This window comes from Passer domesticus, chromosome 12, assembly GCF_036417665.1.
Source record: "Passer domesticus isolate bPasDom1 chromosome 12, bPasDom1.hap1, whole genome shotgun sequence".
In the NCBI taxonomy this organism is placed as follows: Eukaryota; Metazoa; Chordata; class Aves; order Passeriformes; family Passeridae; genus Passer; species Passer domesticus.
Genome location: NC_087485.1, coordinates 19790444 through 19805707, shown reverse-complemented (window position 1 = coordinate 19805707; position 15264 = coordinate 19790444). Strand labels below are relative to the sequence as shown.

At 40.8% G+C, this 15264-nt stretch overlaps 1 protein-coding gene across 3 annotated transcripts in view; it reads left to right on the top strand.

Annotated features, from left to right (window-relative positions):
• Positions 1-15264, top strand: part of BEAN1 (brain expressed associated with NEDD4 1) — a 58809-nt gene that overhangs the window by 36507 nt on the left and 7038 nt on the right. For all 3 annotated transcript variants that reach the window (XM_064387050.1, XM_064387051.1, XM_064387049.1), the window contains exons 3-4: positions 3568-3777; positions 6377-6518. In XM_064387050.1, the coding sequence (XP_064243120.1) occupies positions 3568-3777; positions 6377-6518 (352 nt within the window). The remainder of the gene's footprint in view (positions 1-3567; positions 3778-6376; positions 6519-15264) is intronic.

Genomic DNA, 15264 nt, shown 5'->3' with positions numbered 1-15264 from the left:
TTAATCCAGTCATTCCCATATCCCTTGGCAACAGCACTTTGTTGGCAGAGTGTATATAAATGTTGGGAGAAAGCAGATGTTACAGACCTGTCCCAGGACACATCTGCACACCAGCACATTTCACCCTGCCAGGATCTGACCCAGCTGAAACTTCCCCACTGCTTATGGCCAGGTTAGAGAGGGGTCACTGTCCCTTCAAAGACAGCTTAGCAGGACTGAGAAAGAACAATATGCACCCAAAAAGTCAGGCTGTTCTACACCTCCTTCAGTTACTTTCCAGTTGGTTTGTTGAGATGCAGGAGCACTGAGTAAAGTAATATGTTGTGATATTTAAGGGATTTTTCAAAATGCTAATTTATTGTCTGACACTGCATGGACAGTCCAGGCAATTCTGCACTGGTGCTGACTCTGAAGTCAGTGTTCACATAATTCACATTTAGAGGATTAGATATAAAATAATCATATTTATTTATGTATTGTTTATAATTTGCAGTTTCATGGGAAAGGATACAATTTACCTCAAAACAAAAGTGTTAGCACTCTGTTAGTAGTGTTGTATTTATGGGCTTCACATACATTTGCAGATACTCCAATTCTGAAGGAAAATCCATAGCATTTTTATATGGAGAAATGCACAGTTTATCAAAAGAAAATGGTTTTGGATAAGAGGAGAAAATTTACAATGTGGTTTTTTTGCCAAAAGTAATATAAACATCTCTTTTTACCCCCACAAAATTCAAACTCAAAGAATTTATATCAACGCAGCATCTCATTCTGCTGTTGTTTGTTCCATTAATAAGTCAGTAGTAAAGTCTGGAGGATCAGACTCACAGTGTCAAACTGGAAATGGTGCTACAGGAGAAGTTTCTCAAGTACATTTTGTGTTAGGAGCTAAGGGGACTCAGTCCTTCTAATAAAAGCAATGTTGCACTACAACTTGTCTATAGGAGGGACTGGGTTCAGCTAGATTAAAAGCTGGTGAGAAACAATAGATAAAACAGACGGGACTTGGGACAGCCCAGGAAGCCCTGAGAATGTGGTGGATAAATGGAGTGTCTTGAACCAAACCACACCAGTGCAGGAGAGTATTGTCTGTATGAAGTCACTTAAAGCTGTTCAACAGCAAAACAGGTCCAAATATCAGTGCTCACACTGGGTGGCACCAGAGGAATCTCCCAAATAGTCAGACTGTGGATATTCCAGCTGGCTTCCACACCTGGAAATAAAAGATAAATATCCTTGGCCAGGCCCTTCCTGTTTAGAGGATCGTCCCAAATTTGTCCCAAGTTTTTAAAGACCTGAAAGCACTCACTGCAGCCTCCTTGCTCCCCAGTTGACAGCAGTTTATCACCAATTCCATTTCAGAGCTATTTGACATAAAATCAATGACCACAAGCCTGACAGTGTGTGGGGCAACCTCACACCCCAGGCTCATGTTCTCATCATGCTGACAACAAAGTTGATTCTTCTTTTACCTTTGCAAGTCAGCCAAAATTGCCAATAAATTACCTGGCACTATTTCCAGTTCAGGTGTTAATCCCTGCAGCCAGGATTTAAACTGCCACTGCTGTGATATTTGCATCTTTCAAAGTCAGAATTTGCAAAAATCTGAAAATACAAGGCCTTGGAAAGCCAGTGAGGGTGTGTTGGACACACTGCCAACAGAGATAGCTTTAAAAATGTACAAATGAGAAACACAAGTCAAATTTTGTAAAGTTTTGGAAATTTGAGTTCTAGCACAAGGGCCTTACTCCCCAAACATATCCCACACCCAAAAGTTCTTTGCACTGAGTATTAAGTAGGACACTTGTCCATAACCTTTGATTTAACACTACATGGTTAAATATCAGTCTTGGTTTTTGGCACAAGACACTTGGTAAAAGCTCAGCACATTTCTTGGCTGTCTGTTCTAAATGCCTATGAAGATCCTCAGCCAACAGTCAAGTGCTCCAGAAAATTAACAATACTCCTGTACATGCTAATTCCCCTGATGTCATGTGTATGTTTTAGTTGGTTCTCCCAGTCTCAAGCATCAGTCAGTGATAATATACACTGGCTTGGAGCCATTGTCTTCTTTCTAAACTTATTGTGACTGCAAATCAAGAGGTGTCTCCCAAAGGAAAAGAGCAAACCTTGCTGAGAACTCTCTGATAACATCTATCCTTGTAAACAGCACTGCACTTCCTAAAACACATACTCACTCCACACAATACTCAAAAGACTGAATTTTGTTATCCCTGATTTCATCAGGAAATAAATTCTGTACTTTTTCAACTGGCACATAGCCAGATAAAAAAATGTATCCAGGCCAGAGCTTGGTATATGGCATCTCCAGCAATTTTTCTGCATCAATAAAATTTTGGTTTACTGATGCTGAGCAGCTAATGGGAGGTTTGTTTGGTTTTGGTTTTTTTGGGGTTTTTTTTTTTGGGGGGGGGAGGGGTGTGAGAGGGGGATTCTAGCTGTTAAAATCCTGAATAATTTTTCCCATAATTTATTCTCTTTACCATTAGCAATTCCCCCATTCTCCCCCTATTAGCAATGCAATCCCCCATAAATGTATTTCTGGGCAATTAATTCCCATGTATAATCATGCTATCAGTTGTTTCTCTAAGGGAATATTATTGTTTAACTCTTGGCACTGTCTCTGTGGCTTGTGTTTGACTTGGCAATAAATTACTACAGTTATTCTCCTTTAAGAAGATTTATTATTGAACACAAATAATACATGTAAAGATTTATTTTTTTTAACCAGAGTAAAGCAGTTACAACCAAACAATCCCTGGATGAGTCTCTTCCTGCACTACAAATCAGTTTCTTGGGATGCTGACTCCCTAAACAAACCAGAGCAAGCCATGTGCCACAAAAGCAGGCTCCTGTGCTTCATTCTTGCCCAAATCTTCCTCTGCGAATCCTCAGAGCCTTCTGACACCCCTAACAACAGGCAATTCCTCTGTTCCTCTTGTGTCACCCTTGAGGCAGGACCGGGAGTGAGGTGACACATAGTTTCTAGCTCTCTTCAGCAGGCTGAATCCGAGTTTATTAGAAACCCATTCATTTATACATCATTCCAGTACAGGTGGACCTGATTGTTCACTTAATCAACACCCCATTACACAACTGGCTAATTAAGAAAACACCTTTTGGTAAACATCTTATGAGAAAACAACTGTTCAAAGCACCAGCTGCAAGATTGTTTTAATTCTTTCTCTCAGCCTTCTCAAAACTCCCCAGAACAATTCCTGGGAAAGAAATTCTGGCTTTCTCTCTCCGACCAGACTGTCACCTCTTGCAGCTCACATTTTGGAATTTCCACTTTTCTCCTTGTGCAGTTCAGTTCTTTCGGCAGCGGTCAGTTCAGGGTACAAGGAGTCTGGTGGGGAAGAAGCCATCCAAGCTGTGGCTCACGCAGCCCTGGCTCCAGAAGGATGCTCCCAATAAAGGGGGCAGCTTGAAATGAAATGAAATGAAATGAAATGAAATGAAATGAAATGAAATGAAATGAAATGAAATGAAATGAAATGAAATGAAATGACACATTTCTCCTCCCTCTCTCTCTGTGCACAGCAATCGCCTCGAACCGGAGCAGCGCTCCCAGCGCCTTGCCGGGCCGCGGGGAGCACGGCGCTGACAGCAGCCTGCTGGTGTCCCCGCTGCTGGTGGCAGGGCTGGTGATCGGGCTGGTGCTGCTGCTGTCCTGTGCCACCATCGTGGTGGGCAGCCTGCGCCGGGACCGCCGGGCCCGGCCGCCCCGCGCGGGCAGCGCGGCTGCCGACGGTAAGGAGCCGGGAATGGCAGGGATGGACGGGAACCACGGCCGCTACAGGGATCGGTCACGGCGGCTGGCAGGGCAGAGGCAGCCCCGGGCAGGGTGCCCACACGGGTGATGGCTCACAGAACCCAGCTCACTGCCCTCGGCATCTGTAAGAGCCGTACTGAGAGATGCGGACTCCAGGCGGCTCTTCCAAAACGCAGTTTATCACATGCAAGATGTTAGAGCAGTCCAGGGTCATGGATGACAGAGCCTGAGCCTACAGCTGTCAGCTGCAGCTGCAGGCAGGCCTGGAGACCCTTAGTTTAGGTTACAAATGCATTATATACTTTTCTTTGCTGAGCATCTTAATACAGTAGAACCAATCTATACCTTAACTTTTCTCTATAGCCTATCATAACTAATACAATTACCATATTCATGTTAGTATTCTCCAATCACTAAATGTTAGTACATTATAGTTTAAGCTAGAAGTTGTTTTTCAGTTTTCTTGCAGTGGAAAATTCTGAGACCTTTTTTCTACTTGCAACATTTGCTGACTTGTTTGCCTGTGCTATCTTTCTACTTGGTAAAAACATCTTCTTGTTTGAGGTGGGTTTATCCTTTGTTCTAAGTCATAAAAACCCCCTTCTAACTAACATACCCTTTGCCTCCTTGGTTATCCAGCAAGACTGGCTCAGCAATTATTTTCTTCTATATCAAAACTTGCTTCCATCTCTATTCCTTCCTCAGCTTCTACATTCAAAAATCTTTCTGCTAAGCATACATATCTGTGAGACTTTCTTGTCAAACTTTCATCCTTCCCAACAGGCATGGGATAAGATTTATTCTCCGTCGCGTGTTCACATCCCCCGATAGCCTTGGTGCAGCATTTGCTGGAATTTCTGTTTCCTGGAAAGGCAGAGCTGTTCTCGTTTCAGCCAAGTGCACCAGCCTACAACAATCACCGGGCAAATGCAGTTTATCTGAGTGCAAAAGTGAATATTTGCCTGGAAACAGAACAACAGGGCACCAAATATCATTAAACTGTCACCATCATTAACAGTGTCATTGATGACATCGGTGTCACCACAGCCACCATCGTTAGAGACTCAAAAATGTCCCAATTCCTACCTCCTAACCAAAATAAAACCCATGAAACAAAACAAACACATTAAAAAAACCTTACAGATAATTTGGGAATATCAAGGAGTTAATTTTAGAGTAGTGTTTTCAGCCCTTTTGGGCTTTGCTTTGTCAAGGAAATGACAGATTATTTCTATTTAAGGGGAAAAAACGGTTTTAAAAGTTACTGTGTAATTCTTCAGACAGTAAAAATTCCAGTGATAAATGGTGGACCATCAACAACCTCCTCTGTGAGCAGGCTCCTCTACCTGCAGCTTGTTACGGCTGCAGTTTTGTGCATATCATTGAGGGGTTTTTTATTTATCTAGAAAAGCCAATAATAGTGAGCCACATAAAAATGCATTGGCTTAAATGTTTTCACTGAGGTAGATTACGTATCCATTGAAGTCAATTGAACTTCATTTAGTTACTTGGATCAGGAATGTTTACGTTCAAACTAAACAAATCTTCTAGGACCAGTTTGTCCCCTTGGAGCAAGGAATAATTTCTTCTTGGCTTTTCCAGAAATATTTATCCAGATAAGTGAATAACATCTATATTTTGGGAACAAAATTTAGAGTCCAAAAGAATTTAAATGCAAACTCCCATGGCAACCTACAGAGGGAAAATAAAAACAAAATCCAGAAAACTAATGTCTACTATTACAGTAATATCAATTTTCTTAATTTTCAGCAGCTACATTAAGGATTAAATAGTTAAACCCAAACTGGAGTTACTGTTTGACCCAATATTTTGGCATGATAAAATACTGACCATTAAGCTTTAATCACTGTGTTTAAATCTACTACTTTGACAGTTTCAACTCGTGGAAGAAGCCTAGAGCCAGGCAAAAACAAAAAGGAAAATTTTCAAACTCCTTGTTAGATATAACAATGCTAGATAAATGGAAAAGAAAAGCGTATTTGGGGAGATATTCAAAAGAATAATCCTAAACTAAATTATGCCACACTGCATTACATGGACACACACACACACTAATTAGCCTTTTAACACAGAAAATAGATTTTTGTGTGTGTGTTTGTGTGTGCTATTTTCCAGCTTCTCCCATTTTTGTCAGTGTTTATTGAGAGCAGCATTTTCTCAGCAATCAAACCCCTGCCCCTCCTGTTACAGCCCTCCCAGAATGGACAAACTTCCCAGGGATGCAATTGCTGGAATTGCAGTTACCCCACAAACACCTGAAGATGCACAGGGTAGAACCCACACTCCTATTCAGCCTCTGAGGCCCAAGAAAAGCTTTGGAACTTCCAACTGCGTTGTGGGGCAGCACTAAAGGCACAGTCCCTGTGCCTGAAACTCCACCATTCACCTACAGATGGGCTTCATTCACTCTTAAAGAAATAAAATATCCCGTGAAAACTGATTGTTCCAAAATACCCACAACTCCTCTGCCTCAGGAAGGGTGTGTTTTCTGATTTGTGGCAGTGTTATAAACGAGTGACAGAGGAGGAGCAGCCAATGTAAATTCTTGTTTTGCAGCCCCAGATGGTTTCTCCCACGGCGGCTCCTCTGCAGAGCTGCGATCCACCTGCAGCGAGGAGCTCCCCCCAGCCTGTGACTTGGACTCCTACCTGGATATACTTTCTCAGGTGACCATCATGTATCCTGATCCACCTCCACGGTAAGCACTTGCCTGACATTCTCAGGGTTACAGTCCTACACTGGCAAAGCCCACTGCAAAAATTCAGCTCACACAAACTCTGAATACAGACAGACCTTGTTTTGTTTAAGTTCAGGTTTTTCTTAGCAGAATACAGTTTTACTAAATGAAGATGTGGACAGGAATTTTCATTCAGTGATATTCACATTAAAATTTATCATAGTGATAACATCCTAATGAGACACACAAGTAGAATTACTTAAAGTCATCTTTCTTTGAAAGAAATGCATTTACAAGTCAAAGTTTCAAAGTCAAAAATACATACTTTTTCCAAGAACTTCCAAGTTACATTTATTACTGATCTTGAGAGTGTTCAGATCAGAGGAAACAGAAAAACAGAATTGTAGAAATCATTCAGCAGCTCCTAAATTGTGTGCCCACATTCACAGGGTACAGGAACAGCCTCGTGAGCCACAGGAGCTGCACTTTGGGCCATGGGCATCTCCTTCATGTGCCTCAGGCCCCCTGAGGTCCAGAAGTGAAGGGATTCAGTTCAGACTCCTTCCAATGAACCAACAGGAATCATTTTAAGCAGAACTTCAAGCTTTCTGTAGTGCTGTGTCTTACAAACAGCAAACACAGGCTGGACAGCCATGCCCCCCTTTCTTTTTCTTTTTTTTTTCTTCCTTTTAAGCAGACTCTTTTTGAGTTAAAGCACTATAAGACCAGCCCTTTTCTGACTGTGGTATAGAGCAGCTCAGCACTATGAGCACACCATACATGGATCTTTGCTTTGTTTATTCTGTGCATGTTCTACAAGCAGCAGTTATGTAGTACCCATATATATACACACATATAGGTAATATATCATCCTATATAACTAATGGGCTTTTAGGGATTGTGTAAATATTTTACCAGAAAGCTCACATGTGAAAAATTACTCTGAGCCTGGCATCTAAATGTGTATAATTTCATATAAATCCACTTAGGAATTTAGACTGGATTTTGGGCCCACACCCACGAGTTTTTCCTAATAAAAGGCAGCCAGCTGACACCCAAGCAAGACTCTGAGTGGGCAGCTGGCCAGATTCCTGAGAACAAACTGACGCTATAGTTCTTTAGCAGACAGATCATCAAAGATTATAGCAAAGGATGCTTCCATTTCCAGCTGGAAACAGGCACAGAGAAGGTTTTTCCACTTCTATGGAGTTGTGCTTAAAGGAGATATGAGTGACACAGGACAGCACAGATTATCCACAGCTTGCAGTACATTCTGCAGTGGCTCTGTAACCAGCCTGGCAAGGGTTAATTATCTTGTGTCCCACCTGTTCTCAGACTATTCTGGGACACGTAAAGGTGTCCAGCCACTGCCTCCTCCAGCTTTCCTGCTGGGCTGAGTGGACTGTGTCCCTGAGGATCCACTCTGCCCACACTGGAAAACACTGCTCATCCCAGTAATTACAGCCCTGCATCACAGGTCCCAGGTAGAGATTATTGTGAATGGTTTGGCTATTTTCATACTGCCACGGCAGTTAAATATTTTAGAAAAAGTAGCTTTGGCAAATCATCAAAATCTTAGTAAATTTTATATCTTAGCAACACAATTTGGGGAACTTAGGGAAAGCAGATGGCTGAAAGCAAAGCTACATGGAGACTTTCAAGCTTGCTATTAATGCATTCTCCAGACCATTGTAGCTGTTCAGAAAAGCACTGGGTGAGAGGTACTGTCTGAATTACTGCATTATGTAAAGCCTGAAAAACTCCTGTACATCTCCCTTTATATTCTCCTGCATGGCATAACACTGCAGTGTCTGTTTTTAATTAGTAGAGCATGGAAATTATTTGAAAGCTGACTGTCAGACATGGCCTGGAAGCAGAAACAAGACATGCCTGACCTTGTGCATTTAACTCCCTGGGATCAATCTCATTGCATATGATAATATTTTGAAGAGTAGGTTTACTGAAACATAGCACTGCCTAAATGAATGTAATTCCTCCTCCTAATTCCTGGAGGGCAAGATGTAATTTAAAGCTAAACTAGCAAGGCCAAAATGTACTGCAGCTGTGGCATCAGCAGAACAGAAATGAAGAGCAGCAAGGAAAGCAACTGCACTGGTAAATAACTCTTACAAATCTTTGAAGTGAGAGAGTTCTATGAGTTGAAAGCAGTGGGTGCTGCCAGGATAATTTCCTTTATCCACCTGGTGCTGCAAGGCCACCTGCATTCCAGCACCCAGACAGGAGTGTGCAGCTCCTCACACCATTCCTGTCAGAGCACACACTGAAATGGTTTCAGGAGAAAGCACAACACCTTCATTTGGCCAAAGGGTGGTTAGTTATATTTCATATATTTCATAGCTGAGGTTTAAAGCACAAAATGAGTGGAGAAGGGATTTAAGGGGAAGACTGATGAAACACAGAGGCAGTCCCCATGTCTGTGGCTGAGCTCCCTGTTCAGGCCTCCCAACTCTCCAGCTGGAAGTCCAATAGTGTTTATATAAAACACTATTTATAGAAGAAATGTTATTGGTAAATTAATCTATGAAAAATGCCTTGGGATATTAGTATTTGCTCTGATCTCTGAATCACAAGTTTCATTTGTGGCTCAATCTGATTATCCCCACAGACACTTCCACTAACCCCTTCCTTGCATTAGATTAAGAGGGATGCCAGGCATGGAATTTCGTCATTAGCCTGCTGTAGTTGCAGGGTGGTTATAGAGAAGCCATTTGGTCAATTTGTTTTGACAGCCCAAAATATACAGTGCTGCTATCTATAAACATCCCTTTAGGACAGTTAATGGCTTTTTAATGAATCTCAGATCTGTGCTAGCATCTGTCACATTGATTTTACATGAGGCATAGATGGGAAATACAAAAACAAAATACAGGGGGTATGAACCAAACAGTTTCAGAATATGAGGGGTTTGTATTTCAGAGCATATTTCTGATATGTACAGATACTGGCAGCAGGGCAGGGCTGGAAGTTAATGTTTCGTAGTCTGTGCCACCAGACATGGCAAAGCCTTTGTTTCTAAGAAATTCAGTGTGAGAAAGATGATCCAAGTGATCTCCCAACAATTCTAAACCACAGAATTCTAATCCCTCCCACTGAACACATCCAGCCAGGACAGAAGACAATCTCCCTGCCACATCTTACCTATCATCATGGTCAACATGGCTTGGAAAGAAACACTGGAAAGCCTGTAAATCCAATATCTGCCATTTTGTTCAACAGTCACTGTGCTGGGGGGAGTAAAATCACACTGTTGGGGATGAAACCTTTATAGACAGAAACCATGAGCTCACGTTTACTGTGCTGAGTTCTTTGTAACACACATTTCTAGTGAGCATTACTCGTTATCTGCTTACCAATATGTAGTAAGAAAGCTGGTTAAAAATAAGTTGAGTTCACATGTTTGAAGTGGATTGAATTACAGTACCAACTAAAGTCCAAGTAAATTAAAAACTATTACATTTTCTTTAGGGGAGTCAGTAAAATCCAAGCAATGAGGAGATTTCACAGCAGGAAAGGACTTTTATCAACTTCTCACCTTGTGGCCAGGGAAAATGCATCTCACCCTACTGCATAAGTGCTTTTGCACTCCTTAGTGACTGGATATTAATGGTATGTACAGAGCTTTAGGCAACCAAGATGATTGCCTGAGACTGCTGAGTGTCTGACAGGACATCCCAGAGGAACGACTGCTCAGGAGGATGCAGGGATTTACCTGCAAGAACGGTTTTATTGGGAGCCACAGAAGTCCTCTCCAAACTTCACACTGAGTGTTCCCCACAGGGCACATGAAGTAAAAAACCATTCAGCCCTCTCTATCCCAGCATTCATATTAAATCACATTGTGTGAGGGTTTGTTTGTGGGCTCACTCTTCCTCAGCTGGTCACCCTCCCTAGTCTACATAGGATCTGTTCTAGAGAAAATTTAGGCTTGATAAATCCCAGTATTCTCAATAACCATGTTCAGCCTGCATTGTTTAAATGGGCAAATCAATTTAAAAATTATTTAAATGGCAAAAGGAAATGCTCCTGTCTTAAAGTCAGACACTAATTTCCCTTTAAATATATATATTTAAAAGCTTACTTAAGGGACTTCCTTTTTTAAGACGTTCTTTTCCATCCCCCACTTCTGAGGATGCAAGTTAGCCAAGCCAGCCTCCTGCATTTTCTTGAAAGGCAGAATTAGGCTTGCAGAGAATGGACATAAAATCTTGCTATACTGTGCTGTATTCCTTTGCCAAGGCTGTTTTCCTGAGAGCAAACCAGGTGTGAGGAGCTTTTGCCACATTACACTGACAGCTGGCAAAGCATGAGATGGACATTAGGGGTTAAGTTCAGCTCTTACATCAACACCCCCACTGAGATTTTCAGTTAGTAAGGTAAAAAATGTCACTGGAAATATGACAGGTTTATAATTCCATTAGATATCATGACATGAGCTAAAACTCTCAATTCCTTTAACTCCAAATTCCAAACACTCTGAAGCCCCTCCCTTCACATCCCAGTGCTATTCCTCATCAGTATCAGGGACAGAAACAAGTAAATTCCTAATTATTTTGGAAAACTTCTTATTTCAAGCTTAATTTTGTTTACAGCCAATTTGTGAGCATTTCTTTCCGTGGCATTTCCATTCTTCTTAATTATCCACACCTTCCTCTTTTTTCTTTTCTTTGTAGTCAAAAACACTCTCACACCTCAGCCTGTGTGTTGGGAGGCTGGGGCACAAAATTCCCTTTGCTTTCTGTCTTTAAAAATACCTGTGGGCACCTTCTGACCAGCTCTCTTTATACCTGCCCCAGTTCCACTCTGCAGGTGCAAATTATTGCTGCATAAAAAACACCCTGCAGCAGTGACAGCAGCAACACCTCATGGAAGGGAAGCACCAAGGATTTCTAACCAGAAATCTACAGTGCTATGCAGAGCAACCACAAGTTAAAGCTCCAAATATTTGATGACTGTACTTTAAGAACAAAGAGTATTTTTCTCTGATTTCCCAGCTGCATATTGCAGCCAGTATTTCCTGCACCTGCTCAGAATTCATTCCTGCAATAAGTACAGCAAGGCCCTTTCTTGGAATATGATCCTAAAATTTGTCAAATGGAAAACTTCCTCAAACATCAGCAGGTTCTGGTGACATGCAAGAATTGGAGGTGGTGTTCAGAATCCTGTTTGTGGATTAACTCCATGGCTTGGGAAGCACCAAATTTTTATTTAACTGACTCTTGTTACTCCGTCAGTGCCCAGCATCCTTTACTGTGTAATGGTTACAGAAATCCAGAGACCAAACACCACTGATGATCAAGTAGTTCTTACTATGTATAAAATTAATGCCAGGATGAATTGTATCATATGAAACCCTCATCCTAGAATGACTTGTTTTATTAAAAAATGTATTTCAATTGTTTAAAGCTGCACAATTATGATGAAACTGCATTATATTGGTTCCAAATATTATCTGCTATATGTTTTCATGAAAACGGTTTACACTTAATTTCATCTTTGCTCTGGAATATTTATCCATCAAAGTCATAACTTCCTCAAGATTATCTTGACACAGAGTGCAGAACAGAGATGTAACCTTTTAGTGCTCATTAACACAAACATTCCTATTGTAGTTCTGAGGAACTGGAAATTTCAGAAATAACTATGGACAGAAAAAAAGACAGAAAAAACCTAAATTCCACCTTTCCTGTCTCTTCAATAGTTAAGTTAATTAAGTCCTAGATGTTTACTTGAACAATATCTTGGGTTACATTTTTTGCTATTTAAAAGCATTAAAATAAATATGTAAATAAATATGTATATAATTAGAATTTCAAATGGAAAGTGTCAGGATCAAAAATAAACCTAGGAATATCCCTAGCTCATGACAATGTCATTAGAGAAGCAGTTCTGTCAAAACTGATATATTTCCCCATGGTAATAATAAATCACCAAAGAAAATATGTATTCTAGGAAAACACACCTCAAGGAACACATGGACAGATTTCCAGGCTGCTCTCCTGCCAGCCTGGCTGTGAGCTAATTGTGCCATCACAGAAGGCAGAGTTCAGCATCATCAGCTCAACTGCCTACATGGGCATCAAACTCATCATTATTTTTTTCATCTGAACCTTCTTGCAGAGAGTTACAGCACAAATGTTCTAATTTCAGCTCTTCTGTTAGGTAACATCATCATGGAAACATCCTTTGTGCTGTTTCATCACAGCTCCAGCCTGCCAGCACACAGATGTTCCAGATTCAGGGCCTCTGCCATTTTCAAAAGAACACAAAATGGAAACAGTGCAACAGGAGCAATTGTAGCAGAGTTAGAACATACAACAAATGAACAAAGTGAACCACGAGACATCTACTGCACAAAGAATTCTTCATTCCCAGCTCTGCCTTTTTTCACTTCGTGTTGTTTGCATCTTAAAAAGTTCTGTCAGCAGAACCTTCTTCCTGCCCCAGAGAGGGGCTCCTGATTTATGAATGACAGCCAGTTAATGAAGCTCTTTGGAGTTTCCCTGGCAATAAACCCATCCTAATACTTACTGCAACGAGACCCAACAAATTCCCAAAGTTACTGCCCCTCCTGCCACACTCTGAGTCAGCAAGGTCATCTTGCAGAGCTGCTGTCATTTTTGAGCACCATTCCCCTCTGCAGATCCCATTTACCTGCAGTAGGATGCTCACAGACATCAACCTCCCTTGCTTTTCTCAGGGAAATTATCCCTTAAAAACTCAGTAGTGTGTCTAAACACAGCAGTGCAGGTATTATAACAAAACAAGGCCCAAAGCCATGCAGACAGCAGCACATGTCATGGTCAGTAACCCCTTCCTTCTCATCACTGCCACTGTTCCTGCGCCTCCAGGCAATTCAAGTTTTAGAAAGCAGTGGATTAAAGTGGATTCACTACAAGTACTGCAGCCAAGAATTTTTTCAGGGCTGGTATCCACACGATGCAGTGTAATGAGTTCCTGTGCTCCATTATTTATGTTATGGTAACACAACACTTTCCAAAAGCATTTGCTTTCCTGTTTAAAAGGATTTTCCTGTGACTGCTGTAGTGAACGTCAAGCCTGAGCTACTTTTTATAATATCTTCACAGAAGTGAACCTGACAGATAAAATATAACTGTTGTGGTGGGTTTTGTAAAAGATGAACAAGTATTTTTGTTTTTCCATTTCATGGTCCTGCATTTTCAGTTGCAAAACATATATATATCTAAATATATATATAGAAATAGATAAATATACCTATATACACACATATGTATGTACACACACATATTGCACACCCCTTTGTGGGTATCACTCCCTTAGCAGTTCCTGAGGTTGCAGTTTGATGATTTGTAAGCTGCAGTGTCAGACCTCCCCTCTTCCTCTGTCTCTCCCATTTCCACTTCCCTGGTGTTCCTGGTGCTCCCCAGCTAAACTGGGAGCTTCTGACTGAGGCAGTCAAACCAGGAGAAATCTGGCCCAGAAAAAACTCACACATAAAATACCAGGTAAAAACCAAAACAGAACAAACCTCCCAACCTCCCCCCCAAAGATTTTTGCCTGTTTAGCTCCAGACTGGGGATCAAGGTTTGGCTGTATTTTAAAATGACAGTAAGGTTTTTGTCCAGCATCACTCACATCAATACTTGCTAATCACCTGCAAGAAATTATTGCTATTGAAATTTTTTCTAAGTAATCCTTCAAATCTTTTGAGGAATGGTTTTCCAGCCACCACAGCATCCACCACAGAGTGGATGCCTGTTCAACTCAGTACTATTTCTTATAATACTTGCTTAGCTTCTCTAATTAAAAAGATCTTGTAAAGTCATATAAGTTTACATATTAAAGCCTCCTTGAAGGAGAGACTGTAAAATAAAATTCATGCTTGTAGAGTTGATAATGCATTATTTATCCTACAGGAATGCCTCTATAACAGCAGTCAGAAAGCACAACCAAAGTACTAAAGCTGTTAAACAGAGGGGGGAAAAATCGCACTACAAAACAAACAAACAAAGAAAAACAAAAACTCCAAACATAAAAAACCCAACCAAAATACATTTTAAAAAACACACAAAACACTTGGAAACAAAGAAAAAAATACGAAGTTAAAGTCTCTTTAATGACCTTAATTCATGTCCATTCTGCCCTCACCAGAGAGTACAAGGAACCTTATCTGCAGAAACAGAGCAGGAGCTCTACAAGCAAAGATCCCATGCATAGAAAAGAACACAGGAAATTAACATCAAGATCATAAACTGATAATGAAACACAAAAAGTTGTTAAAAAAAACCCAAAAAACAACAAACCCCACAACTATTTGAATTATTTGTAATTCTCTCCATGGCCACAACAATCTGTAGGCACAGCTGTGAAGCTGCCAAAAAGCTGTTTAATTGAAAGTCTGGCACGTGTTTTTTACTACCTCACTCAATTTTTAAAATGTGATCTTAATTGCCAAAAATGTAGTTTTTTCTCCAAAAACATTACTTGCTTTTGGAGAAAAAGAGATAATTATTTTTATCCTATGTATGAAGGATAAAATGCCCCAACACAAATATATTGATATTTGGAACTAAACATTAAAATGCCAACTCCTTACTACCATAACTCCCACCATTTACTTAACCCTTCAAAGTCTCCTTCCTAAGGGATCTTTTCCCTGTTTATCCCAGCCAGCAGTTCAGTTCTACAAAGCTGAGCTGTGGTGCAGGAAATGCATTAAATTAAACCCAAGGCAGAGGAATCATCTGGAGATGATCAGGTAACAGCA